The 27,982-nt window shown below is 45.7% G+C and overlaps 1 protein-coding gene across 5 annotated transcripts in view; it reads right to left on the bottom strand.

The window, feature by feature from the left end:
- The window catches only part of FAM214A (family with sequence similarity 214 member A), a 224,167-nt gene that overhangs the window by 149,108 nt on the left and 47,077 nt on the right, over positions 1–27,982 (bottom strand). For all 5 annotated transcript variants that reach the window (XM_030189280.1, XM_030189272.1, XM_030189260.1 and 2 more), the window contains exon 3: positions 9,986–10,188. In XM_030189280.1, coding sequence (XP_030045140.1) covers positions 9,986–10,125 — 140 coding nt within the window. In that variant the 5' untranslated portion in view covers positions 10,126–10,188. The remainder of the gene's footprint in view (positions 1–9,985; positions 10,189–27,982) is intronic.

Raw genomic sequence — 27,982 nt, 5'->3', positions numbered from 1 at the left:
GCTTACACTGGCTGGAAGAGGAAAAGTAGGGATAAAGAAATCATACAACTGGGGAAGCAATTAACTAAGCTGAGGAGGGCCTATAGCCCCTCAGCTCCGCAGCAATGCAGAGAACGCCTCTTAGCAACGCAAGCAGCGCTTAATGAGCTAATACATCAAAGGGCAGTGAAGTCGGCAGAATATTTTAAATACAAGCTCTACAAATATGGGGACAAACAGGGCAGAATGTTAGCTAGGCTAGCGAGACAAAAGACAGGTAAACATCGAATACTAACACTTCAAGACTCTGAGGGTAAGCTAACTCACAGGGAAGAAGAGATTGGACAGATATTTCGGGATTTTTATAAGTCCTTATATGAGGATGATAGATCTGAGGACCTTGATCCACAGCTGTATCTGGGAAATGTAGACCTGCCAAAGATTACTGAAGGGCAACGGCTAGACTTAAATAAGCCTATAGATAAAGATGAAGTTACTAGAGAAATTAAGAGAAGTGCGCTGCACAAAGCACCAGGGCCCGATGGCTACAGGGCAGAGTTCTACAAGATGTTAAGTGCAGATTTAGTGCAACCACTGACAGATCTAGTCAATTCGGCGGTTGGGAAGGGGGGAACTCCCAGCAACACTAAAAGTAGCAGATATACTGGTCTTTTTAAAACCCAATAAAGATCAGAACAAACCTGAATCTTATCAACCTATATCTTTAATAAATTTTGAAGCAAAGATATTTGCGGGAATCTTAGCCCACCGCCTAGCAAGGGTATTACCGGAGATAATAGCCAATCCACAGGTGAGATTTATCCAAGGGAGACAGCCGGTTAAAAATATTAGGAAGATCTTAGCTTCACTGGAATTTATGCAGGGTACACAGCAGGACTCATTACTAATCAGCTTCGATGCCGAAAAGGCGTTTGATAGGGTGAAGTGGGACTTTTTATTCCAGACACTGCAGGCCTATGGGATGGAGGGATTTTTCGAACAGGCTGTACGTACACTGTACAATGGGCCAGAGGCACGGATCTGGGTTAATAATACATACACACCAGCAATTCCGATCCGCAGGGGGATGCCCTCTGTCCCCACTACTGTTTGCATTAACATTGGATCCCTTGATACGGGAGATTGTACGGAACCCGGAAATAGAGGGTATTAGGCTAGGGAAGGGGGAATTTAAGATATCAGCATTTGCAGATGATCTTTTAGTACATCTGTCTAAACCCATGCAATCCCTGACAGTACTGATGGAGTGCTTTGCTGAATATGGCTCATTCTCTGGTTTTAAATTAAATACTCACAAATCGGAAGGCCTTGCCACCACCAAGAGCCTCAGAGATAACTGGAGAGGAGACTTTCCTTTAAAGTGGGCGGACAAGGAATTTTTATATTTAGGGGTATGGCTAACGGCAGATCCCAGAAGACTATATAAAAAGAATGTCACAACCTTGATACGGGATACTGGACAAATATTAAGTCAATGGCAAAATCTGCCACTTTCACTGAGCGGACGGATAGCTTTGTTCAGTATGACATTATTCCCTAAATGGTTATATGTGCTGCGGCAATTGCCATTATGTCTTACACAGAGGGATTTGGGGAAACTCCGATCACTGCTGTCTAGATATTGCTGGGGGGTGGGGGGGGGGGGGGGGAACCAAAGGTAAAACTAGAGAGACTGTATGGAGGGAGGAGAACAGGAGGCCTTGGCTTGCCCAATGTAAGTCAGTATAACTGGGCATGTCTATTACGACATCTAGCGGACTGGATACTGGGGACATAGGAATACACACCCTGGGATCTAGAAAGGGAATTGTTCCAGCCACTACACCCACACTACCTGATCCATCTCACGCAGAAGAACACCCCAAAGCAATGGAAAAACCATATCTTATTATATCCAATGAGATGGGCTTGGCACTTCCTGATGAAGCTTTTGGGGAATAATCCGGTAAATACTGATATGATACCTATAATAGGAAATAAGGAGTTCGGATTGGGATTAACACAGGGGAAGGTAACAAATTGGGCAAAACATGGAATTGTGTATGTGGCAGATATGCTGTTGGATATGGGAGGCCTCAGATCTAGAGGGAACCTAGAGGATCTGGTGGGTAAAGAGCAGCTGGATTGGTTCACATATGGTCAGGCCCAGGCATATATAAGACACGCATTGGAGAGTAATTGTTCCAGGGGAGTATATCGGATGGTGGAGCAATTTTTCCTACCGTCAGAAGATGAACAGATAACAGTCTCGGGGATTCATGGTGCATTGAGTACTTTACACACACACCAGACATATGGGGACATAGAGAAGAAGTGGGCTGAGGAGTTACACATGCCAATCCGGGAGGGAGTGGTAGCAAACAAGCTAAAGGAGATATACACTCTGGTGCATAATGCACGATTCAGAGAAATACAATTTAGAATTCTTACAAGAGCTTACTTCTCGCCCAAACAGGCGTATTATGCGGGGCGCCTAGAAACCCCAGCATGTATTAAATGTGCAGATCAGGGCGGGACATTACTACATATGATATATACTTGCCCCCGGGTGGTAATCTTTTGGAACAGGGTACAGAGATATTGTGGGATGCTTCTTAAGAAAGAAATACAATTTAGGCCGCAGGATATAGCACTGGGAATAGAGAGAGGTAGGCTAAAGTTACAGCGGGTAGAATTTTGGTTAGTATTCAAAGCCATGATTGTGGGGAAGCAATGTATTCTGAGGCACTGGATACGGGAGGATGCCCCAACCTTCTGGGAATGGAGGAATGCATTTCACAGCCTGTTGATGCTGAAAGCAAGAGGAGCTAAAACAACACCTAAACGTAAAAAAGAGTTTTGGGAGGTATGGGAGCCATACATTCAGTCACTGTCTGGTAGAGCACGCAGTCTTATTTTGAACTCCATGTCAATATAAGATGATAGGAAGGTAGAGGAGGGGGGAGGGATCTATTGGGGTAGTGAGGGCCCATAGAGGGGATATAGTAATGTTAACCTGCACATAGGAAAATGATCTGATAAGGGATAATGTGATGACATATTAAAGATATATAGATACAACGGACAATGGTGATGAGGATATTGGACACAAAATAGATTCCTCAAACATTGCAATCAGAGTGAACGACATATTTATCTGTTGAAATCTCAGCATCTTTATACATAAGCTGATTTACAAATAGGAATATATGATATAAATGATTAAACGATGCATTAACATAGAACTAACCATCGGAGGTGGTGGTATTTGGCAAAGGACTATAAGAAACAAAGCCCTTTGCGGTAGATTGCATTGAGTAGATACACGCCTCTGATGTATGATCTAGGCTGTTTGGGATGAATGGAGTAGTGTAAAGACTGCTGAATGATGTAATTATAAATCTAATGGTCACAAAAATATAGGGTGGAAAGGGGGAAAATGTATAGTTTCAGTAATGTATAGCAGATATGATATGTTTATATGTTATCTATTCACAAGTGTATAAGATATGTTTCATCAATAAACAGACTTAAAATAGAAATAAAATACCAGCACAGGAGAAATTGTGTCTTAACTGATAATTTTCTTTCCTTTAGTACTGACAGACCAGTCCAGAACCTGTGGATTTGTGCCCATCAATCAGGAAGGAATTGACCTGGAGGGAATCACTGTGGGGTACAGGACAAACCCACCACCATGTGAGAGGTCTGGTTTGCCATTTTCTGGTCTCCTTCCTCCCCCCCCAACAAAAGTACCTGATGCGAATGGGACCTCTGGCAGGTGACTGTGTGGCATGGTCTATACCTCTTGGCATCATAAAACTTGGCTCTACCTGAAGCCTGCCTGTTTGGGCTTAACCTCAGGTAATCCAAGACTTGCTTCCTCCAGAACTTTCATTAGCTTCTCTAGGTCTTCCCCAAAGAGCAACTTTCCCAAAAAGGGAGCCTGAGGAAATGTCTTAGAAGCTGTATCTGCAGCCCAATTTCTCAGCTACAAGAGACACCTATAAGAAACCGGTGAGAGGAATGGCAAAGTTCTGATAAGTTTGTAGAGGGCGACAGCCACTTATGTTAAACCCATCTCCAGCTGAGCATCCTCTGCCAGCTCATTCATCTCATCCAAAAGGGCAAGTATATGCTTTCACTAGACCTTGAGAAGACATGGCCTCAAGACATAAGTACTGCACACCGTGGCCTGGAGAGCCAAGGCAGACATGTCAAACACCTGCTTTAATAAGGATTCCACTTTCCTGTCTTGAATATTCTTGAGGGCAGCAACTCCATTCATCAAAATATTGAGTTTTCTTAGGTCACAGCTGTAACTAAAGCATCCACTTTAAGCTGTCTAGCTTCTTTCTCCTCAGGAACCAGGAGACAGAACATCATACCTCCTCCTACCTAAGGCCCACTTTGGGTAAGCCCTACTCTGCTTAAATGAGGGCCAAGATAGTTTGGTGGCTTTAGAGGACTTTCTCAAGCCTTCCGAGATGGGATTCCTTGAAGTGGAAAGATTCTGGGTTGTATCCCCTGAGATGCTCACAGTTTCCAAGGATGTGGAGATTAGCAAGGGAAACTCTTTCCCTTTCAGCAGGCGACAACTATCCTTCCTCCAGTAGTTTAGCCAGGGCCCCTGCCCTAGAATAAGAAGTCTCCTTTATCGAAAAGAATAGCGGAGAGAAGCGAGTCCCATCCCTCAAGTGCCTCCAAGAGTCTTTTTTCGTAGGGGCAGATGCTTCCAGAGCTGGAGAAGTAGCCAATCCAGGAGGTTCTAAACTCTGCGTCCCTTAAGACTGCTTCATTGAAAAAGCTTTACGTAACAGCAATAAAAATTCCAGGGAAAACAGAAAACCAGCCCCTAGGACTTGCTCAGAAACTTCCTGGGAAGAAAATACCCCAGAATACTCCTCAAGAGCATCTAAAACAGCCCTCTGTGAGCTCCCAAGAAAAGCTTGCCTGTTAGAATCTTCCACTACAGGAGCCACCTGTGAGAAATTGCAAGGCAAGATAGCTGCTCTTCCCCCAGTTTCCCTATGAGGTACATTCTCCTGACGCAACGCACCTGTCCCTATACTGGGCATGGAATTTTGCATGTTCAGCTAGGGCCCCCATGTGACTTTAGCTACCAAACACTTCAGTCACAGAAGCAGAGAAACAAAAGCACACGGAGCATCAACTCAAATTTACTGGACAAACCCGACAGCCCATGTTTCAGCAAAATTGCCTTCATCAGGGGTTACAGGTAGACTCTCTCACACATATATTGTGTGCCCACAAGTATATAAGGACTAAACGGTGCTTCAGGTGACCTCCTGGACAACCTCAAGGAACAAAAGCAACGTACGCACCTTAGGGTGTCAGGACCTCTTTTCCTGTTATGAAAGCCCTCTTGAAGGCTACGTTTGTCTCAAAGCTGAATCTTGCAAGCTAATCCATAACCTTAACTGCTCAAATGGCCAATTTTTTTCCTAGATAACCACACACTGTCCAATAAATGTGAGTTGACACTCCCTGTCTTGAAGGCAATGGCGTAGCGAGGGCGGCTGACACCCGGGGTGGGTCGCCACTGCACCCCCCCTCGGGTGCAGCACGGCGCACCCTCCCACCTCAGAGCGCATTCTTACCACTGGCGCTTCGCCCCGAGTGCACGTCGTCGCTGGGAGCTGCGTCGGCTCCGCTGGTTCCCTGCTCTCTCTGCCCCGGAACAGGAAGTAACCTGTTCCGGGGCAGAGAGAGCAGGGAACCAGCGGAGCCGACACCCCCCCCAGCGGCGTGCACCCGGGACGGACCGCCCCACCCTTCCTACGCCACTGCTTGAAGGCTCCTTATGCTCTTGTTTCTCTGCTCCTGTGGGAGTGTACTTCGGTTTCCCTCTCCTATGCCTACTGCAAACACTTCAGCCACACCAGTAACAGTAAAACACTAAGCCAGTGCTACGACGCAACACAAACTGCACATGGCTTCCTCAAAACTATACGATACAGCTGCCAGCCTGAGCTCCCTTGGGCAAACGTCTAGGACAATTACCTTTGAGGTCTGCTCCAAGGCTCACCTGTTGTCCCACAGTGAGTGTTGTCCCTCTAACAGAAAAAGTCAACTCCTACTCAAAATCATCTCTAGTTCCTCTCTGTTCTAAAAGCCTTTTAATCCTCTGCTTCTCAAAGAAAAGAGTTTGTCCTGGTGAGTGGAGGTTGGAGGGGCGGTGTAATTCAGACTCTTCAGAATTATTTTCTCAGCTCCAGAAAGAATGAAGGATTTTTTTTTTTTTCAAACATCTGAAGCCCAGTAGGCAGACACCTCCAGCTCAACTAGTGCCCAAGTCTCCCAACTGGCCTAGAAGCTGTCCCTATGGTCTGTCTAGAAGTTGCACAATCCACCCATCTTGATCTGCTGGAGACAGAGAAATATTGGTCTCCTGAGGCAGCGGTACCCTTATAGTGCAGAGCTAGGAAGCATTATAGTTTGTCTCCATTCTACTGATTGATGGGCAAAAACCCACAGGTTTTGGATTGGTCTGGTAAGAATGCTAAGGAAACATACATTGTAAGATACGGTACATAATCTCTACACTTGCTTCAATTTACAATGCTATTTCTGCAGATAAATCTTCTACATTCAGCCTCTTAACCAAATTAAACGATGATACTTGTATTAATCTTACTGACTAGTTCAATTTTACACTAATTTCAAAATGGGAATTGGCTCTTATTTTCCAGTTTCATAGTTGCTAGTATAACAAAGGAGCAATTAATGGTTAGTGCACACTATCTGATACAGGGCCAATTCTATTAACTACGGACCCCATAATAGATTGCATGAGCTAACCATTAGTAAATGCAAGAGAGACACAAGCACTCTGTGCAACACACCCCTCCTGTCATGCTCCTGCCCCATCTACGTCCTTGGTATCAGCAAGAGAAGCCAATGGATGGGGTACAATTTTGGCATCCCAGCTTCCCTTGAGACCCATGAAGCAGCACCAGCTGCACATAGTTTGCTACAGCCTGAGTAAATTCCCTTAAGTTATGATGGCAAGAACTGTGCAGAAACAGTTCTACTTAATTTTTGTTACATTTGTATCCCACATTTTCCCACTTTTTGCAGGCTCAATGTGGCTTACATAATACCGTTAGGCGGTCGCCAATTCAGGTATGAACAAAATACAGAGTGAAGTTGTAGTAGGGTAGAGTTCATGTGTGACAAAAGCATTTGAGGATCATAAAGAGGAGGTAGAGTTTAGTTATATCCAGTATGGTTTTGGCTTCGTTGTGTTGCAGGGTTCAGGCATTTAGGTTGGATCTTTAGCATATGCCTTTTGAACATGTTGGTTTTTAGTGCTTTCCTGAAGTTTAAGTGGTCATAAGTTGTTTTCACGGCGCTTGGTAATGCATTCCATAGTTGCGAGCTTATATAGGAGAAGCTGGATGCATAGGTTGTTTTATATTTGAGACCTTTGCAACTTGGGTAGTGGAGATTTAGGTTAAGTTCGTGATGATCTTGTTGCGTTTCTGTTTGGTAGGTCTATGAGGTCTGTCATGTATCCAGGCGCTTCATCGTAGATGATTTTGTGTACCAAGGTGCAGATTTTGAACGCAATACGTTCTTGGGAGCCAATGCAATTTTTCTCGTCGGGGTTTGGCGCTGTTGAATCTCGTTTTGCCAAATATCAGCCAGGCTGCTGTATTTTGAGCAGTTTGGAGTTTCTTTATGATTTGTTTTTTGCATACCGCATAGATTCCATTGCAATAGTCTAGATGGCTTAGTACCATGGATTGTACCAAGTTACAGAATATTTCCCTCAGGAAAAAAGGTTTCACACGTTTGAGTTTCCACATGGAGTGGAACATTTTCTTTGTTGTAGATTTTGCTTGGCTCGCTAACTTGAGGTTGCAGTCGATTGTAACTCGAAGAATTTTCAGGCTTTCTGAGATGGGGAGAGTGTAGTCAGGGGTGTTTATGTTGGTGGGCTTGTTCATGTTGTATTGGGATGAATTAAGTTTGAGTTGAAATGCATTCGCCCATGAGTTCATGATGTTCAAACTAAGTTTGATTTCATTGGTGATTTCTGTTATGTCGTGTTTGTAAGGGATGTATAGTGTGACGTCGTCTGCGTAGATGAAAGGGTTGAGGCCTACATTGGATAGGGACTTGGCTAGTGGGGTCATCATTAGGTTGAAAAGAGTCGGTGATAGTGGTGATCCTTGAGGTACTCCGCATTCTGCTTTCCATGGTGATATGTTCGAATTCAATTTTACCTGGTATGTTAGGAAGCCTTTGATCCAGTTAAGTACACTTCCACCAATCCCGAAGTTAATCAAGGATGTTTAGTAGTATTTCATGGTTAACCAAGTCAAACGCACTTGACATGTCGAATTGTAGGAGAAGTACGCTTTTGCCTCTTGCAATTTCTTGTTTAAATTTGGCTAGTATTTATTTTATTTATTTATTTATTGCATTTGTATCCCGCATTATCCCACCTTTTTGCAGGCTCAATGTGGCTTACAATTCATCGTGGAAACTGGAAATAGAAAGGAATATACATTTGGTTTTACAGCAAGTATTAGGTGCATGATGGCGACAGTTTCTTCAGCTAGGGGAGCGAAGCTTGTCCAACTTCTGTCCGCTGGGTATTCTCCTGGGATTGGGTCCATACCTTCGATGAAGTTTTCAAAGTAGGTGTTGTTCTGAAGTAGCGTGTTGCGTAGGTTTACAATTTTTTTCACTGAAGTATTTGGCAAGTTTGTCTGCAGATGGCGTGTCTGTATTGGTTGCAAAGACTGGGGGTGGTGTCTATTAGTTTGTTCATGAGTTGGTAAACTTTTTTCGTGTCTTTGTAGTCTGGCTCAATTTTGGGTTTGTAATACAACCTTTTGGCTTGTCTTACAGCGTATTTGTATTTTCTGTGAGTTTGTTTCCATGCGTTGAGTGCCTATGCCTCTTTTGTTTTTTTCCATGCTCATTCGAGTTTCCTAGATTGTGTCTTTAGTTTTTTCAGTTCTTCCTTGTACCAAGGTATCGGGATTTGCCTACGTGAGGTTCTTGTTTGTAAGGGTGCTATTTCGTCCAGTATACTTTTGCATCTTTTATCCCAGTCCGAGAGATAGTGTGTGGAGTCTATTTGTGCTGTCCATTCATTATTGTATATTTGTTGCCAGAATGTTTCAGGGTCTATTTGGCCTCTTGTACTGTAGGTTGTGTGTTCTAGTATACGGTATGATCCTTTTTTCGCCATTGCAGGGATAGACTTAGTTTGTAGTGGTCTGACCATGGTGTGTTTGTCCATTTGATGCCTGACATTAGTAAACTCTGGTCTGTAGACAGTTTGTGCGAGATAAGGTTGAGTGTGCGCCCTTTGACATGGGTTGCTTGAATGTGTGGCCATTTGAGGTCCCGTAAGTGGAGGAATTCCATGCACTCACATGTGTTGGTAGAGTTTGGGTCATCTAGGTGGAGGTTGATGTCTCCCAATACTATTATATTGGAGGCGGTTACACAGGTGTTTGATATGAAGTCCATGAAGTGTGGTTGGCATTCTTTCCAATTTCCTGGTGGTCTATAGAAGTGTGGCATATAATTCTGATCACAGAAAAAATGACTATAAAGAAATAACAGTATCAATGTCGTCATGGTCATAGATAAGGCTAAAAAACTTCACTCTTGCCCCCATAAAAAGGGGGTGCCCAATACTGAATATTGTTCAAAGCTTTCATAGGAATAATTAGAAAATTTGTATAAGGTATGGCAAAATAATTATTGGACTAGAAAAGTTCAAAATCCTCCTTTGGCACAATGACAAAATCTGAGAAAGATTTTAGTAAAGCTTACCTACTTCCCTTAGCTTTTCAGTTTCATATTTATAATCATCATCAAAAAATGATTATACAAAACAAGGAAAATAATTTATCTTTCATATTCACCAGTTAATATCTAGTAAGAATTACATTTTTAGTTTCTCCTAGTATATACAAGTCTTTCAGTAATTGTCTGATCATAAAACAAAGAAACTTACTGTCGAGGAACTGGTTCCAAAATCCACCTCTCTAACAACAGTGCATCTTGCTTGATTGCAGGGTCATTTAAATCATTCCTCTCTGTAGCAGGCCCTTCATCACTATAGCAACAGTCTGGAAGTAGCATCACTTCAACCATAATTGGGATATTATTTCTCCACAACAAAATGACTTCTGACCTTGTTTTTCTGGCTTGACAACACTATAAAAAAAATATTAAACATTTTTTAGGCCAGGTATCTTGAACTTTGTTCAAATTCCACAAACTAGTTTAGGGCCCTGTTTACCAAGCCGTGTTATAGGCGTGTTAGCATCTTTAATGCGTGTTAACCATGTACGCACCTACAATATCCCTATAGGCGCCTTCACGGTTAGTGGACGCACGAATCGTATGGAAGAGGGTGGGAAGTACTTTACTTTAATGTCATTTCTCCTCTGGTGGCTCTGGGAGGTCATAAAACCCAGGCCTTTGGGCTCACTGGAGAGGGAGCTTGAACTCCATGGTTCAGAGAGGGTGTGAGAGCACAGGCAAAGTAGGGGAATAGGTGGATCTGATCCTGTACTTGAGTCTGTGCTTTGGGCATGGTGGGGGGAGTTGGGTTTTGGAGATGGTGAACAATTTTGATTTCTGATAATGTTTTGTTTGTATATGATTCTCTTTATTAATAATAAAAAAGATGTAATATATAGTAACGTTGTAAATGACAGCAGATAATGACTGGTATGATCCATCTAGTCTGCCCAATAATGTGGTCAGAGTTCTTTCCCTTGTAGAATACAATCCTTTAGGCCTTGTTTAGAAGGTCATTTAAGTTTTGCTTTGATTCCCTCTAAGGGAATGGGATTTGATATACTGCCTTTCTGCAGTTACAAATGGAGAGTTAAGCAACTTGCCTAAAGTCACAAGCAGCTGCTGTGAGAAATAAATAAATGCTATAGAAATGATAAGGATTAGAAATAATACTGCTAGACATATGCAGCACTGTACACTAAGAATATACAAGACTAAGCTCCACTCACAGGACAAATCCCTCCTCTCATTACCCTTCTCCACTACCGCCAACTCCAGGCTCCGCTCATTCTGCCTCGCCTCACCCTATGCTTGGAACAATCTTCCCGAGCCCTTACACCAAGCCTCCTCCCTGCCCATCTTCAAGTCATTGCTTAAAGCCCACCTCTTCAATGCTGCGTTCGGCACCTAACTCTTACCTTTCAGGAAATCCTGACTGCCCCAATTTGACTGCCCCTATCAGACTGACTGTTCACGTGTCCTTTAGATTGTAAGCTCTTTGAGCAGGGACTGTCCTTCTATGTTAAATTGTACAGCGCTTTAGAAATGTTAAGTAGTAGTAGTAGTAAGCTCTGTCAAGCAGGGACTATGTAATCAAGACATACAGGGATTAGGGAATTGCCTATGGTAGGGATGAGTAAAACAGACATAGGTACTCTACAAGTGAACAGGAGTTTAAAAAGCAGCCTCAAAATGTTGGGCTATTACCTTAGTTTTGAATATGGCCAGACGGAGCTTGACGTACTGACTCAGGAAGCCTACTCCAGACAAACGGTGCAGCAAGATAAAAGGAAAGGAGTCTGGAGTTGGCAGTGGAGAATGGTACAAATAAGAGATCTGCCCAATGAACGTGTTCCCAGGGAGGAGTGTAGGGATACTGAAGAGCTGCAGAGTGAATGCACTTGTAAGTCAATAAGAGGAGTTTGAACTTTATGTGGAAACAGATGGGGAGGAAGCAAGTTGCAGTAATCCAAGCACGAGGTGATGGGAGTGTGTTCAGAAAGGACAGGACACATTTTGGTTTATTATAGAGAAAGAAACAACAGGTTTTTAGCAGTCTGTTGGAGAGGGAGAGAGAGAGAGAGAGAGAGAGAGAGAGAGAAGTATGCAGACAGGCTGCAAGAACTCCTCAGCTCTTGGTAAGCAGCCAGTGGGAATGGTGGGCAACAGGAATGTATTACAATTTTTTAATCAAAATGTAGCCTTAAAAAATACCAAATTGGCCCCGAGGTTTACCCATTGCAGACTATGCTTTTAAAATCACTTGCCTACAAAAAAATAAATAAATAATAACCCAACAACAACAAAAAAACCTCCAACTCTATAAATAATTTTTAAAAAACACAGCACAATCTTTCAAAATTAAGGGATATGAGCTCCAGTTTTGCCATGTTTTGAACTTCACACTGCTCAACAGTTTCTCATTATATTTCTGCAGCATGTTCATTATTATTAACAGTTTGTAACTGTTGCTTGTTGAACTGTGGTGAGCTCTTGCTTCTATTGTATTATGTTGAAATCCAATAAAAGATACTAAACTAAAAAAAAAGGGGGATATTAAAAAGCAGCTTAACTAGTTAAACAAACAAGTGATCCCATATAATGTGGCTATGTAGTTTATTCATCCGATTCCTAAAAGGATAATAAATACTTAGCTTGCAAAATGAAATGGATGCCACACGGGCGGGGGGTGGAGGAAATAGCCTGACCCCAATTTATCGTGTGTATCACAGTACTTTAATTGTCTTGTAAGTGTGGATCTGACCTAGTACTACTAATTATATTATTTTCTGGGTGTTATATGTTTAGCTAAGACATGGATATTAGTGACAGTTGTAACTGAACTATTTCAAGGAATTCAACAATTTCAATAAACTTTTTCCAGAAGCCCTGAAAGTCAGTCTCTATATCTCATATATGAGAGATGGATATTGAGCCTAAGGGCCAGGAATGGGTGTTATTACCCTGCATGGAGATAGAGAGGTAGTAATGGAAGGGAAGATGTTGGACATGAGTGGAGTAAGGTTAAGGCGCACAAATTAAGGTTCACCTAGGGAATTTGATACTCTTGGACCAGCTCTGAAGTTATGAAGCATTTTTATTTTCTTCAACTTTTGAATATAGTGAAGATACTTACCTATAGCAGGTATTCTCCAAGGATAGCAGGCTGATTATTCTCAAAAGTGGGTCGACAATCCGCGTCGGCCTGGGAACCAGCATTATCCATAGCAAAAATCTGCTAAATCCTTCTGAAGCACGTTGTGCGCATGACCGCTCATGCGTGCAGTGCCTTCCCGCCCACTGAGCGACCGCATTCCTCAGTTCAGTAAAAATCAAAAGAGAGAGGGTAAGAGAAGACAACTCCAAGGGGAGGTGGGCGGGTTTCTGAGAATAATCAGCCTGCTGCTCTCGGAGAATACCTGCTACAGGTATCTTCGCTTTCTCCGAAGACAAGAGGGCTGTAGTATTCTCACAAGTGGGGTATCCCTAGCATCCAGGCTCACCCAAAACAAGAAGCATTGGTCAACAGGACCTTGCAACGGCAAGAACATAAAGATTAACCTAGAACTATATACAAACTAGCTGAGAGTGCAGCCTGGAAAAGAACAAAATGGGTGGAGGGTGGAGTTAGATTGTAAACCCCAAACAGATTCTGCAACACTGACTGCCCAAACCAACTGTTGCATCAGGTATCCTGCTCAAGGCAGTAATGAGATGTGAATGTGTGGACTGAAGACAATGTTGCAGCTTTGCAAATCTCTTCAATGAAGGCCGACTAAGTTAGCCACTAAAGCAGCCATGGCTCCGACATTATGAGCCGTGACGAGACCCTCCAGAGTCAGTCCAGCTTGGGCATAAGTGAAGGAAATGCAATCTGCTAGCCAACTGGAAACGGTGCGTTTACTGATGGCGACTGCCCTCCTGTTGGGATCAAAAGAAACAAAACAACTGGGCAGACTATCTGTTCTGTCCTTTGACAGCTTTGCCTGGTTGGGATAGATTCCTGTAATGTGTTTAATGTTTTACTGTAAGTCACTGTAATGTTAGATAAGCAAGGCATTATGTGAAATGTAGTTCACAGGTATTGCAGACACACTTATTTAGGAAACTGTTAGTATTGGTGTGCTGTTGCCTAGACCTTTTTTGCTCAGCCTAACTTGGCTCTGTTCTCATTGGTCTTCTTGGCATCTTGTTCTGTGGGCTTGAGGGAGCACCCCCTCTCCTGTCCAGGTTTCTCGCTCTGGCTGACTGGGTAGCTGTCTCCATCTTATTTCTGTCAGCACTTGTCCTCATAGACTCCCTGGAAAGAACTCGGTTTTTTTACCTCGTACATATCTTGCCAATGAGATATTGCCTTTTCAATCTCCCATCTGTGAGCTGCTCTGCCTGTGTAACTGCTTTCTACCTCAGCAGAACTGCCCTTTTCCTCAGGTCTGATTCCATCCAATGAGGCAGTTTTCAGAATACGAGGCTCTGAGTTAAGAGGCACCTCTTCTGATTTGTGAGTAAACTGTTTGTTATTCAATAAAGGACATTTCAGAAATATAAAGAGACTTCAGGGTGTATTGATGTGCTGAGGTTATACATCAAGATACTGAGATCTTACAGTAACAGATTTCAGGAGGCTTGAACACTATCTGAAGGGCTTTGTCCGCTCCATGTAAAAGCCCAACGCTCTCTTGCAGTTCAAGGTGTGCAAGCTGCTTTCGCCAGGGAAGGGCATGAGAACAGGGAAAAAAATGTTGGCAAGACAATCGACTAGTTCAGATGGAACTCTTGACACCACCTTCGGGAGGAACTTAGGGTGTGTGCGGAGGACTACTCTTTTGTGATGAAACCTAGTATAAGGTGTATCCACTACTAAGGCCTGAAGTTCACTGACCCTACACGAGCTGAAGTGACAGGCACCAAAAAAACGACCTTCTAGGTCAAGTACTTCAGATGGCAGGAATTCAGTGGCTCAAAAGGAGCTTTCATCAGCTGGGTGAGAACTACTACTACTACTACACATTTCTAAAGCGCTACTAGGGTTACGCAGCGCTGTACAGTTGAGATCCCATGACACTGGCGGAAGTCTGACAGGGGGCTTTGACAAAAGCAAACCTCTCATGAAGCGAACAACTAAAGGCTGTCCAGAGATAGGCTTACCTTCTACACGCTGATGATACGCACTGATTGCATTAAGGTGAACCCTTATGGAGTTGGTCTTGAGACCAGACTCTGATAAGTATAGAAGGTATTCAAGCAGGATCTGTGTAGGACAAGAAAGGGGATCTATGGCCTTGCTTGTCACAACATACAGTAAATGCTCTCCATTTAAAAGAATAACACCTCTTAGTGGAATCTTTCCTGGAAGCCAGCAAGACTCGGGAGACACCCTCTGAAAGACCCAAGGAAACAAATTCTAGGCTCTCAACATCCAGGCCGTGACAGCCAGAGACTGAAGACTGATATGTAGAAGCGACCCCTCGTTCTGTGTAATTAGGGTCGGAAAACACTCCAATCTCCATGGTTCTTCGGAGGACAACTCCAGAAGAAGAGGAAACCAAATCTGATGTGGCCAGTAGAATGAAATCAAAATCATGGTTCCGTGGTCTTGCTTGAGTTTCAACAAAGTCTTTCCCACTAGAGGTGTTGGGGGATATGCATACAAGAGGTCTGTCCCCCAATGAAGGAGGAACACATCCGATGCTAGCCTGTCATGGGCCTGAAGTCTGGAACAGAACTGAGGGGCTTTGTGATTGAGTTGAGTGGCAAAAAGATTCACCAAGGGGTGCCCCATGCTCGGAAGATCTTGCAGGCTACGCCTATATTCCGAGACCACTCGTGAGGTTGCATTATCCTGCTAAGTCTGTCAGCCAGACTGTTGTTTACACCTGCCAGATAAGTGGCTTGTAGAAACATGCTGTGACGGCGTGCCCAAAGCCACATCTGGACGGCTTCCTGACACAGAGAGCGAGATCCAGTGCATTCCTGCTTGCTGGTGTAGTACATCGCAACCCGACTGTCTGTTTGAATTAAGATAATTTGGTTGGACAGCCGATCTCTGAATGCCTTTAGAGCATTCCAGACCATTCGGAGCTCCAGGAGGTTGATCTGAAGATCTGTTTCCCGGTGGGACCAGGCTCTCCGAGTGTGAAGCTCATCTACAGAGCCCCCATCCCAAGAGAGATGCATCCATCATCAGCACTTTTTGAGGCTGAGGAGTTTGGAATGGACGTCCCAAGGTCAGATTGGATCGAAATGTCCATCACTGAAGAGAATGTAGAAGGTCGGTGGACACATGGATGACATCTTCTAGATTCCCTGTTGCTTGACACCACTGAGAAGCCAGGGTCCATTGAGCAGATATCATATGCAGTTATGCCATGGGTGTAACATGAACTGTGGAGGCCATGTGCCCCAAGAGTCTCAACATCCGCTGAGCTGTGACTTGTTCCGATGCTCGAACTGTGGACACCAGGGACAGAAGGTTGTCTGCCCATGCCTCGGGAAAATAGGATCGAACTGTTCTCGTGTCGAGCAATGCTCCAATGAACTCCAATTCTTGAACAGGAGTGAGATGGGACTTGGGGTAATTTATTACGAACCCTAGCAGTTCTAGCAACTGAATAGTCTTCCGCATGGACTCCAGAGCACCTTCCTCCGAGGTGCTCTTCACCAGCCAATCATCGAGATAAAGAAACACACTCCCAGTTTGCATAGCGACGCTACAACTACCGCCAGACATTTTGTAAATACTCTGAGAACTGACGCTAGGCCAAAGGGCAGTATGCAGTACTGAAAGTGCTTTGTTCCCAGCCAAAATCCAAAATACTTCCTGTGTGCTGGAAGTATTGGGATATGAGAATAAGCGTCCTTCAAATCCAGAGAACATAGCCAATCGTTCTCCTGAATCATGGGGAAAAGGGTGCCTAGAGAAATCATCCTGAACTTTTCTCAGACCAGGAATTTCTTCAGGCCCCTTAGGTCTAGGATGGGACGCATCCCCCCAGTTTTCTTCTGCACAGGGAAGTACCTGGAATAGAATCCCAGCCTTTCTTCCCCTGGTGGAACAGGTTTGACCGCATGGGCCTTTAGAAGAGCAGAGAGTTCCTCTGCAAGTGCCTGCTGAATGAGCTCCCTGTGGGCAATTTAGAGGTTTAGAGATCAGATTAATGGTGTATCCTAACCAGACTATTTGAAGAACTCACCGGTCAGAGGTTATAAGAGACCACCTTTGGTGAAAAAAACATTAACCCCCCCCCCCCCCCCCAAGTCATCCAGCATGGACACTAATTGTGGCTATGCTCTCCTGGAGGCAGTCAAAAGCTTGTCCCCTGCTTTTGCTGGGGAGCAGCAGGGGCCTTAGGCATACGCAGTTGACAGAAACAAGTGTGCTGGGGCTGAGCCTGAGTACACTGGTGAGACGCCGGAGTGTACCTACGCCTAGAATAGGAATAGAGAGCACTCCATAACCCACCAAAATACCTCCTAGTTGAGGAAGTGAAAGCAGAAGACGCCTGGTGGGAGAGAGAAGCCATAGCATCTGTATGCTTCTTGATCTGGTCAACTAGATCTTCCACCTTCTCTCCAAAAAGATTATCCCCATGGCAAGGAACATCCACAATCCTCTGCTGGACCGATTGATCCAGGTCAGAAACACGCAGCCATGAGAGTCTGCACATTGCTATACCTTGAGCAGAGATCCTGGATGCTACATCAAAAGTTACGACACGCCTTCTGCTGCTTGACCAGCTCGCGAAAAGGTTTGGCCTGCTCTGGAGGGAGGGCATTGACCAAACTAGACAGCTGCTGCGCTGAGTTCTGCAAATGGATGCTCGAGAAGAGCTGGAATGATTGCATACAGGCAATGAGCATGGCGGCCTGATACATTTTCTTCCCAAATGAATCCAAGATTCTAGCTTCTCTGCCTGGGGGCGCCAAAGCATAGTCTCTAGAACTCTTGGCTCTCTTGAGAACGGAGTCCACCACCATGGATTTGTGGGTGTCTGAGAACTCATCAACCCAGGCTCCCAGTGGATCCGATATTGAGAATCTGCCTTTTGGGAGATTATAGGGACAGAGGGTACTCCCAGTTTCAAATGAGGACTTCCTTCAGTACCTTTTGCAAAGGAGCTGTCACTGCCTCTCTAGGTGGAGAGGTGTAGTCCAGGACCTCGAGCATCTCAGCCCAGGGTTCAGCCATTTCCCGTACAAAAGTTGAACAGGAGAGGCTCTCAGGTGGGGACAGTCTCCTTTCAGGAGGAGGGGAAGGCTCAGAGGGAATCCCAAAGGACTTATCTGAGAAGTACCTGGGATCTTCCTCTGACGCCCATGAACGTTCCTCCTCGGTATCGGATAGCACTACCCTCAGTGACTTACGAGGCTGAACCTGCCTCGACCCGTGGTCTTGAGGGTGATGTCGAGGGGCCGACTTCTACATGGACTGCGGCGAAGCTTCCTCCATCGACATTGATGGGGAACCGGCCTGGGTGGTAGCCGACACCGAAGAGGCGCCAAAGTCGGAGACCTCACCGTAGGTGAAGGGCCAGACATAGCTGCCACAGACAGCATGGTAGGTGCAAGCACCTCCGATGCCAATACAGTGCGACATAGCAGTCCTTCCAGCAGCTCTGGAAGCAAGGCCTGGATCAACTCAGAGAGCCGACAACGGTAAAGGCTGTGGGGCTGGTGGAACAGCAGGTTGCAGAACTGCCTGGGGCTTGGGAGCAGGAACTTGGCTGCTGGGAGACAAATGTGTCGGCACATCCTGAATGGAGGGGGAGCGGTCCTCCCAGCATCAACGCTTCTCAAGTGCCGAATCCCTCGGCGCCCTGGAGCTCCCAGCACCATGAGTAGATTGGGGAACAGTGGTGGTGCTTCTTAGCCTTCGCTCAATGTACTTCATCAAGGCTCCTAGGTGCCAAGGATGACGTTTAATCCCCACATTGCCTCGGGGTCGGGTCCAACGATGGACGGTCGGGGGGCTGCATAGCAGGAGGCCTCGAGGCAGGTGGAGACACACTTGATGCCTCACTGCTCCCAATGTATCTCGGTCTCTCAGCAGCCATCCTACCTCCACTCCCGACGTCGATGCCAATGTCGATATTGAAGGACCGGACCGAGCCACAAAAAGTTTCTCAAGTTGGGCTTATCGAGTAAGTTGAGTCCTTTTCTTCATATGAAGACAAAAGATACAACGAACTGGGCTATGGTTGGAACCAAGGCACTGTATACACCACGAATGGGTATCAGTGCCTGAGATGGTCCAGTTGCACCGAGTACAGCGTTTGAAGCCACTGGGAGTCTTTGATGAAGGAAGGGAAGACTGCCTTAGCTAAATCAAAAAAAATGTGGCTGTGCTGGAAGAAAAGCACAAAAAGAAGACCCAGCCAAGCAGGCCTAAGGACGGCCGCAACTAAAAGGAAAAGAAACTTAAATGTGGGTCGAACAGCTAGGAAAATAAAGGAATTTTTTTTTTTTTAAACAGACTAAAAGAAAAAAAATAAAGGGCAAAACCCCCCCCCCCCCCCCAAAAAAAACCCCAAGGAAATACAAGAAAATCGGCACTGAAGGTTTTTCCCAGGTGAAAAAAAACAGGTGCCATAGAAACCACTGCTGCTCCTCATACGTAAAAAGAGCAACTAAGAAACACGGTCGCACGGCGGATGGGAAGGCACTAGGCGCATGAGCGGTGAGGCGCGTGACATGCTTCAGAAGGCTCTACCACATTTTTGCTACGGATAATGCTGATTCCCGGGCCTACGCAGATCATCAACCCACTTGTGAGAATACTAGAGCCTGCTTGTCCTTGGAGAAACATCCAAAATCAAAACACAGAAAATACATAGTAAACAAAAAAAATGATGAGCAAGAAGAGAGACCATAACAACAAGTTACTGTGATGTAAGCCTACATCAATGAGGAGAAAGGAGGTCAAATCAAAAGAAAAAAAAATACATTAAAGAATACACCTTTCCATACCACCACCTGCTAAACAAAGATCCAAGATACCATTCAGTCAACCTCCCATTTATTAATGGACTAGACAAAGGAAATAGTCTAATCGTCTATCAATGAAAAACTTCTTCAAATGAACATGATCAAAAAAATATAATTCACACCTGGATAAGTAATTGCAAGACTGACAGATATGTAATTTAAGAGCTGTTCTATATACAATAAAATAAACCTTATTTCTCAAATTACAGAATTCAACAAATGTTGCAAGCTGATATCAAGCAGTTATCACACCCTCACCAAATAATATGGTATTTGATTAAAGTATTTACATAAAGCGAAGATACTTACCTGTAGCAGGTATTCTCCGAGGACAGCAGGCTGATTATTCTCATGTGTGGGTAGACGTCCGCGTAGGCCCGGGAATTGGCATTTTGCAAGAGCAAAAATAAAGTTTTGCCAGAGTCTTCTGGCGTGCGTGCAGGGCGCATGTGCTGTCTGACTTCCCGCCCGCCGTGCGAGCGCGTACCTCAGTTAAATCAAACAGTAAAAGAAATAACAAATGACAACTCCAAAGGGGAGGTGGGAGGGTTTGTGAGAATAATCAGCCTGCTGTCCTCGGAAAATACCTGCTACAGGTACGTATCTTCACTTTCTCCGAGGACAAGCAGGCTGCTTATGCTCACGTGTGGGGTATCCCTAGCATCCAGGCTCACTCAAAACAACAAACATTGGTCAATTGGGCCTCGCAATGGCGAGGACATAACATAGGTTAACCTAAAATTACATACAGCTAGCTGAGAGTGCAGCTTGGAACAGAATAAAACGGGCTACGGGGCTGGAGTTGGATTCTAAACCCCAAACAGATTCTGCAGCACTGACTGCCCAAACCGACTGTCGCTTCGGGTATCTCTGTTGAAGGCAGTAGTGAGATGTGAATGTGTGGACTGAAGACCATGTTGCAGCTTTGCAAATCTCTTCAATGGAGGCTGACTAAGTAAGCCACCGACGCAGCCATGACTGTATAAGTGAAGTATATGCAATCTGCTACCCAATTTGATATTGTGCGTTTTCCCGATGGCGACTCCCCTCCTGTTGGGATCGAAAGAAACAAACTGGGCAGACTGTCTGAAGGGCTTCGTCTGCTCTACGTAAAAGGCCAAGGGTAAATTAGACCTTACCTGCTAATCTGCTTTCCTTCAGTCCCTCCAGACCGGCCCAGAATGTGACTGATGGGAAGTAACAAAGCAGTGAAATTATGGGAGGGACCCTAGCAGCCCCGCCGACAAAACACGCGCTCCAAAAGCAACCTGACAGAGGACGTCTAAACGGTAGTGCTTAGAAAAAGAATGCAAAGACTATCAGGTTGCCGCCCTACAAATTTCTTCTGAAGGCACCGAACAACGCTCTGCCCAAGAGGCTGCCTGACCTCTTGTAGAGCGAGCCTTAACATGCTCTGGAACAGGTTTCCCAGAAAGAAGATAAGCTGAAGCAATCATTTCTTTAAGCCAGCGTGAAATAGTGGGCTTAGATGCCATGAATCCCGTGCGCGCACTCCCAATCAGAACAAACAAACGATCAGAACGCCGGAAGTCCTCAGTAGACTTAATATAGTGTTTTAACACACATTTGACATCCAAACACTTCAAAAGCCGCTTTCCTCCGAGCCGGAAAAAGAACCTAACACAGGCAAGACCACCGGCTGAGAAACATGAAACCGAGTTACTACCTTGGGAAGAAAAGAAGGAACTGGCCGTAACACTACCTGATCTGAACAGAACTCGAAGAACGGTGATCTATACGACAACGCCTGCAACTTCGAAACCCGCCTAGCCGAAGTAACGGCCACCAAAAATACTGTCTTCAGGGTCAAGTCCTTCAAAGTACAGGACGACAAAGGCTCGAAAGGAGGCTTAATAAAATCATAAGCACCAAATTCAGATCCCAACGAGGAAAAGAACAGTGCGAGGGAGGATGAAGGAGATTAACTCCCCTCAAAAAACGCACCACATCCGGATGACTAGCTAGATACTTCCCTAGGATACGACCACGAAAACAAGACAAGGCCGCAATCTGCACCCTAAGAAAAGCCAAAGCAAGGCCTTTGTCAAAACCCCGCTGCAAAAAATCTAAAATTTGAGGAACTGAAGTACTAAAAGGAGATAGGCGAAACTCCTTACACCAGTCCTCAAATATCCTCCAAGTGCGCTCATAATTCAAAGACGTAGAACGGCGACGAGAGAGAAGCATAGTAGCAATGACCCGAGCGGAATAACATTTCTTAATCAGTTTAACCCTTTCAAGAGCCAGGCCGTAAGACAGAATCGATCTGGATCCAGATGAACAACCGGACCTTGAGACAAGAGATCTTGCATGACCGGAAGCCTGAAGGGAAGATCCACAAAAAGACGTCGAAGGTCGGCGTACCACGGCCTTCGATGCCAATCCGGTGCCACCAAAATCAGACGTCCCCTGTGCGTCTTGACCTTCTGAAGAAGACGCCCTATCAGAGGCCATGGAGGAAAGGCATAGATTTGACCGACTGGCCAGGATTGAAGAAGAGCGTCCATGCTCTGCGCTTTTGGATCCTTGCGACAACTGAAGAACAGAGGAAGTTTTGCACTGCCAGCGGAGGCAAACAGATCTATCCTGGGAGACCCCCAACAATCGACCAGAAGCCGAAACGCCACCTCACTTAATGACCACTCTCCGGGATCGAGTATGTGACGACTGAGAAAATCTGCTTGAACATTCAGCACCCCTGATAAGTGCGCCGCTGATAGAGCCACCAGATGGATCTCCGTCCATTGAAGCAACAGCGATGCCTTTTGCTCCAACAGCAGACTCCTCGTCCCTCCTGTCGATTGATATATGCTACCGCTGTAGCATTGTCTGACATTACTCGTACTGCCTGGCCTCAGAAGATGAAGAAACCTTTGGAGCACCAGACGAATGGCTCTGGTCTCCAACAGGTTGATTGAGCATAGTGTCTCCTGATGAGACCAGAGACCCTGAGCAACCTGTCCTTGACAGTGAGCTCCCCAGCCCTGGAGACTGGCATCTGTCGTTAGTACAGTCCATGTGGGCTGATCTAGAGGCATGCCTTTGGTCACATTGGCCTCCCGAAGCCACCATCGCAAACTGGTCCTCACCTGGAGCGGAAGTGGCAGTTGTTGACGAAGAGAATCCATCTGGGACGACCATCTTGACAGCAGAGACCGCTGAAGAGTTTTCAAGTGAGCTCTGGCCCACGGAACCACCTCGACTGATGCTGCCATGGACCCCAGAAGCTGAAGATAGCCCCTTGCAGACGGCGAATGCATCTGCAAAAAAATGCTGAATCTGAGTCTGCAACTTGAGAACACGAGCCGGAGGAAGAAACACCAGACCTTGCTTTGTGTCGAACAGGACTCCCAGATACTCCAAAGACTGAGAAGGCCGAAGATGACTCTTCTGTACATTGACCACCCAACCTAAGAATTGTAAAAACTCTACTACCCGAGCTGTCACCCGCACACTCTCGTTGTACGACTTTGCGCGGATCAACCAATCGCCTAAGTAAGGATGGACTAAAATGCCTTCCAGTCTGAGAGCCGCAGCCACCACTACCATAACCTTGGTAAACGTGTGCGGAGCAGTAGCCAGAGCGAAAGGGAAGAGCCCAAAACTGAAAATGGTGACCTAACACTGCAAAACGAAGAAACCTCTGATGAGCAGGACGAATAGGAATGTGGAAATAGGCTTCTGTAAGATCGAGGGAATTGAGGAACTTTCCGGACCTCACTGCAACAATGACAGACCTCAAAGTCTCCATTCGAAATGAAGGCACCTTGAGCGCTCGATTGACCGCTCTGAGATACAAAATTGGCCGGAAGGAGCCCTCCTTCTTGGGTACCAGAAAGTAAATGGAGTAACGGCCTTGATGCTGCTCCAAAGGAATTGAACAAATGGCACGAAAATCCAGAAGTCTGCTGAGAGTATCCCGGACGGCTCTGGCCTTGCTGCGAGAACGGCAAGGATATTCTAGGAAAGCATCCGACAAAGGGTGAGCGAACTCTAAAGCGTACCCTTTTCGAATAACCTCTAACACCCACCGGTCCGAAGTAATCTGGGCCCACCTCTCTTGATAATTGTGCCAACCGAGCACCCACTGGAACAAGAGGTTGGACCCGCAAACCTTCATTGCTGAGAGCTCGACCTCTGTGACCTCCACGAAAGGACTGAGTGCTTTGAAAAAATCTGGAGTGTTGTCCTTAAAAAAAACTCTGCCTGGCCGAAAACGGCGAAAATCACGGCCTCTACCACGAGCAGAAAAAATACCACGACCAGAACCTCGTGGATGATCCTCCGGTAACCTAGGAACTCTAGCCTCACCTAGACTATGCACTAGTTTATCCAATTCTTCTCCAAACAGAAAAGAACCTTTAAAGGGGAATTTACTAAGCTCGGACTTAAGAGGCCGCATCAGCTGACCAACCACACAGCCAAAGGGTATGTCAGGCCACCACAAAAAGAGCCATGGACTTAGAAGAAGCCTGAAGCAAATCATAAAGAGCATCTGCTAAAAAGGCTGAACCTATTTCCAGCTTAGCCACTTCATTATCAATATTGGAAAGATCATCAGAAGAACGGTCCAAAACCCTCTCAGACCAGCGGAAACAAGCTCTCGCTACCAAGGACCCACAAACTGTCGCCTGCACTGCCAGTGCAGAAACTTCAAAAGAATTCTTTAACAAAGATTCAATACGACGGTCCTGGGGATCTCGAAGGGCGGTACCGCCATCTACCGGAACAGTATTTCTTTTAGTAACAACGGAAACTACCGCATCCACCACAGGGGAGCGCAAAAGATCCTTATCTGAGTCAGGAAGCGGATAAAGCCTAATCATAGATCTAGCAAGATGAAAGACAGAATCCGGAAAGTCCCACTGAGCTTGAATAATATCCCTAATATCTTGATGCAGAGGAAAAGACTTACCTGCTCTGCGAATACCCTTGACCAGCAAATCCACTTTTCTGGGCTCGGATACCTGAAGATCTGATCATCAAAATGTAACGTAGAAGAAACCTGAGAGAGAAGTTCCTGAAGATCATCGTTATGAAAAATTCTTACCACCGAGGAATCCTCCCCCACCGGAAGGGAATCCTCTCCATCTGCCGCCTGCTCCAGCTCCTGTTCAACCTGCTCCTCAGGAAATCATGCCTCCTCCTCTATGGAAGGCATTTCCTGACCAGGAAAAAAAGGAAAATCCTGCTCCATCTCCTAGAAGCCCCCAAAAGAGACCTCTTCTCAGGCAAGTCTAGAGGAGCAGCCTTATGGAGCAGAAAGGCTTGGTACATTTGTACCACAACCTCAGGAGGAAAACCTCCTTCCCCTGAAGAAAAAAAACTGGCGGCTGAACAGCAGCAGCAGGCCCAGAAGTCAAAAGGGCCTGAGAAACAGTCTGCACGGAGGAATTCAAAATGGTGGCGTTTCCCACCAAAACCGGCTCCGGGAGGGAAGGGACACGACTGCCGCTGAGACACCCAAAGTGGACCCCCCACACACACCGTAGCCAGCGCCGACAAACTACCTGAAGCTGCACCCTGCTCCTCAGCAGCGATGCAAAACTGGCAGACCTCGTTCGAGCCCAAACCCCGCCGCTGACAGACGGAGCAGCGGTGGAGTTTTTCCGACGTCAAAAAACAACTGATTTAAAAGCAAAACTAAAGTAGTAACTAAGAAAAGCGCTGCACTGCTCAGTTAAAACTACAGATTTTACCACAACAGAAGACCTGGCAGTCTCGTTGGGTTTTTTCTTTTTCTTTTTAAAAGGCTTTTGCTCCCTACCTTCAAAGTTCTTCAAGAGAAGAACTTGAGAATACTATTCTTTGACTTTTTATTCAGAATTAAATATAGAAGAATTCAAAATCATATATTACAGCCACATTCATTAAGGAGGGAAAGGGGGGAGGGACTCGGGCTCCCGAGTGTGACACCCCCCGAGGCTACATGAGACCCATACGGACCTCTGCCTCAGAAAAGCAGGGATTTTTTTTTTTTTTTTTTTTTTTTAAAGATGACCAGGAAAATTAAGAAATAAAGAAATAAGGAATTAAAGAATTGAATAATCAAAGAAAATAGAAGTAATAAATGAGACTGAAGGGCTCATCACCTTCCACCTGCTGGAGACTGAGCTTACTGGATCTTTCTCTAGCTGGCAAGGGCTCTTATTGGCTTGCCAGAGTCACAGCTTTTTTTCTCAGTATCCACCTGCTGGAAGGCATGCACAACCCATCAGTCACATTCTGGGCCAGTCCGGAGGGACGCTAAGGAATGCTCTCTTACAGTCCAAGGTGTGCAAACTGCTCTCGCCAGGGTGGGCATGAGGTCGGGGAAATAATGTTGGCAAGACAATTGACCGGTTCAGATGGAACTCCGACACCACCTTCGGGAGGAACTTACGATGTGTGCGGAGGACTACACTGTTGTGATGAAACTTAGTATAAGAGGTGCATCAACTACTAGGGCCTGAAGCTCACTGACCCTACGAGCTAAAGTAACAGCCACCAAGAAAATGACCTTCCAGGTCAAGTACTTCAGATGGCAGGAATTCAGTGGCTCAAAAGGAGCTTTCATCAGCTGAGTGAGAACGACGTTGAGATCCCACGACACTGGTGGAGGTTTGACAGGGGGCTTTGACAAAAGCAAACCTCTCATGAAGCGAATAACTAAAGGCTGTCCAGAGATAGGCTTACCCTCTACACGCCAATAAGCACTAATTGCACTGAGGTGAACCCTTACGGAGTTGGTCTTGAGACCAGACTCTGATAAGTGTAGAAGGTATTCAAGCAGGGTCTGTGTAGGGCAAGAGAGAGATCTATGGCCTTGCTGTCACAACAGATGGCAAATCTCCTCCATTTGAAAAAGTAACCTCTTCGTGGAATCTTTCCTGGAAGCAAGACTCGGGAGACACCCTCTGAAAGACCCAAGGAGACTAATTCTAAACTCTCAACATTCAGGCTGTGAAAGCCAGGGACTGGAGGTTGGGATGAAGAAGCGATCCCTCGTTCTGAGTGATGAGAGCTGGAAAACGCTCCAATCTCCACGAGGACAACTCCAGAAGAGGGAACCAAATCTGACGCGGCCAGAAGGGTGCGATCAAGATCACGGTTCCACGGTGTTGCTTGAGTTTCAGCAAAGTCTTCCCTATTAGAGGTATGGGAGGATACGCATACAGAAGGCCTATTCCCCAATGAAGGAGAAAGGCATCTGACGCTAGTCTGTCATGGGCCTGAAGCCTGGAACAGAACTGAGAGACCTTGTGATTGAGTTGAGTGGCAAAAAGATCCACCGAGGGGGTGCTCCACTCTCGGAAAATCTTGCGGGCTAGGATCATCTTCAGTGACCACTCGTGAGGTTGCATTACCGTGCTCAGCCTGTCGGCCAGACTGTTGTTTACACCTGCCAGATAAGTGGCCTGGAGAAACATGCCCTGACGGCGTGCCCAAAGCCACATCTGAACAGCTTCCTGACACAGAGGGCGAGATCCAGTGCCCCCCTGCTTGTTGGTGTAATACATTGCAACCTGATTGTCTGTTTGAATCAATATGATTTGGTTGGATAGCCGATCTCTGAAAGCCTTTAGAGCGTTCCAGATCGCTCATAATTCCAGGAGTGTGAAACCCATCTACATGAGCTCCCCACCCCATGAGGGATGCATCTGTCGTCAGCACTTTTTGTGGCTGAAGAATTTCGAATGGTCGTCCCTTGGTCAAATTGGACCGCACTGTCCAACACTGAAGACAATTCCGAAAATCGGTAGACAGTTGGATCACATCCTCTAGATCCCCCGCAGCTTGATACCAACTGGGAAGCTAGGGCCCATTGAGAGCTGATCTCATATGTAGACGTGCCATGGAAGTTACATGAACTGTGGCTGCCATGTAGCCCAGAGGTCTCAACATCTGCCGAGCTGTGATCTGCTGAGACGCTTGAACTGTGGACACTAGGGACAGGAGGTTGTCTGCCCTTGTCTCAGGAAGATAAGCCCGATCTATCTTCGTGTCCAGCAGTGCTCCAATGAATTCCAATTTTTGAACAGGAGAGATGGGACTTGGGAGTAATTTATTACGAACCCCAGTAATTCCATCACATGAATAGTCATTCGCATGGACTCCAGAGCACCTTCCTCTGAGGTGCTCTTCACCAGCTAATCGTCAAGATAGGGAAGCACATGCACTCCCAGTCTGCGTAGCGACGCTGCGACTACTGCTAGACACT

Source organism: Microcaecilia unicolor, chromosome 1, assembly GCF_901765095.1.
Source record: "Microcaecilia unicolor chromosome 1, aMicUni1.1, whole genome shotgun sequence".
In the NCBI taxonomy this organism is placed as follows: domain Eukaryota; kingdom Metazoa; phylum Chordata; class Amphibia; order Gymnophiona; family Siphonopidae; genus Microcaecilia; species Microcaecilia unicolor.
This window is presented reverse-complemented; position numbering and strand designations above follow the sequence as displayed.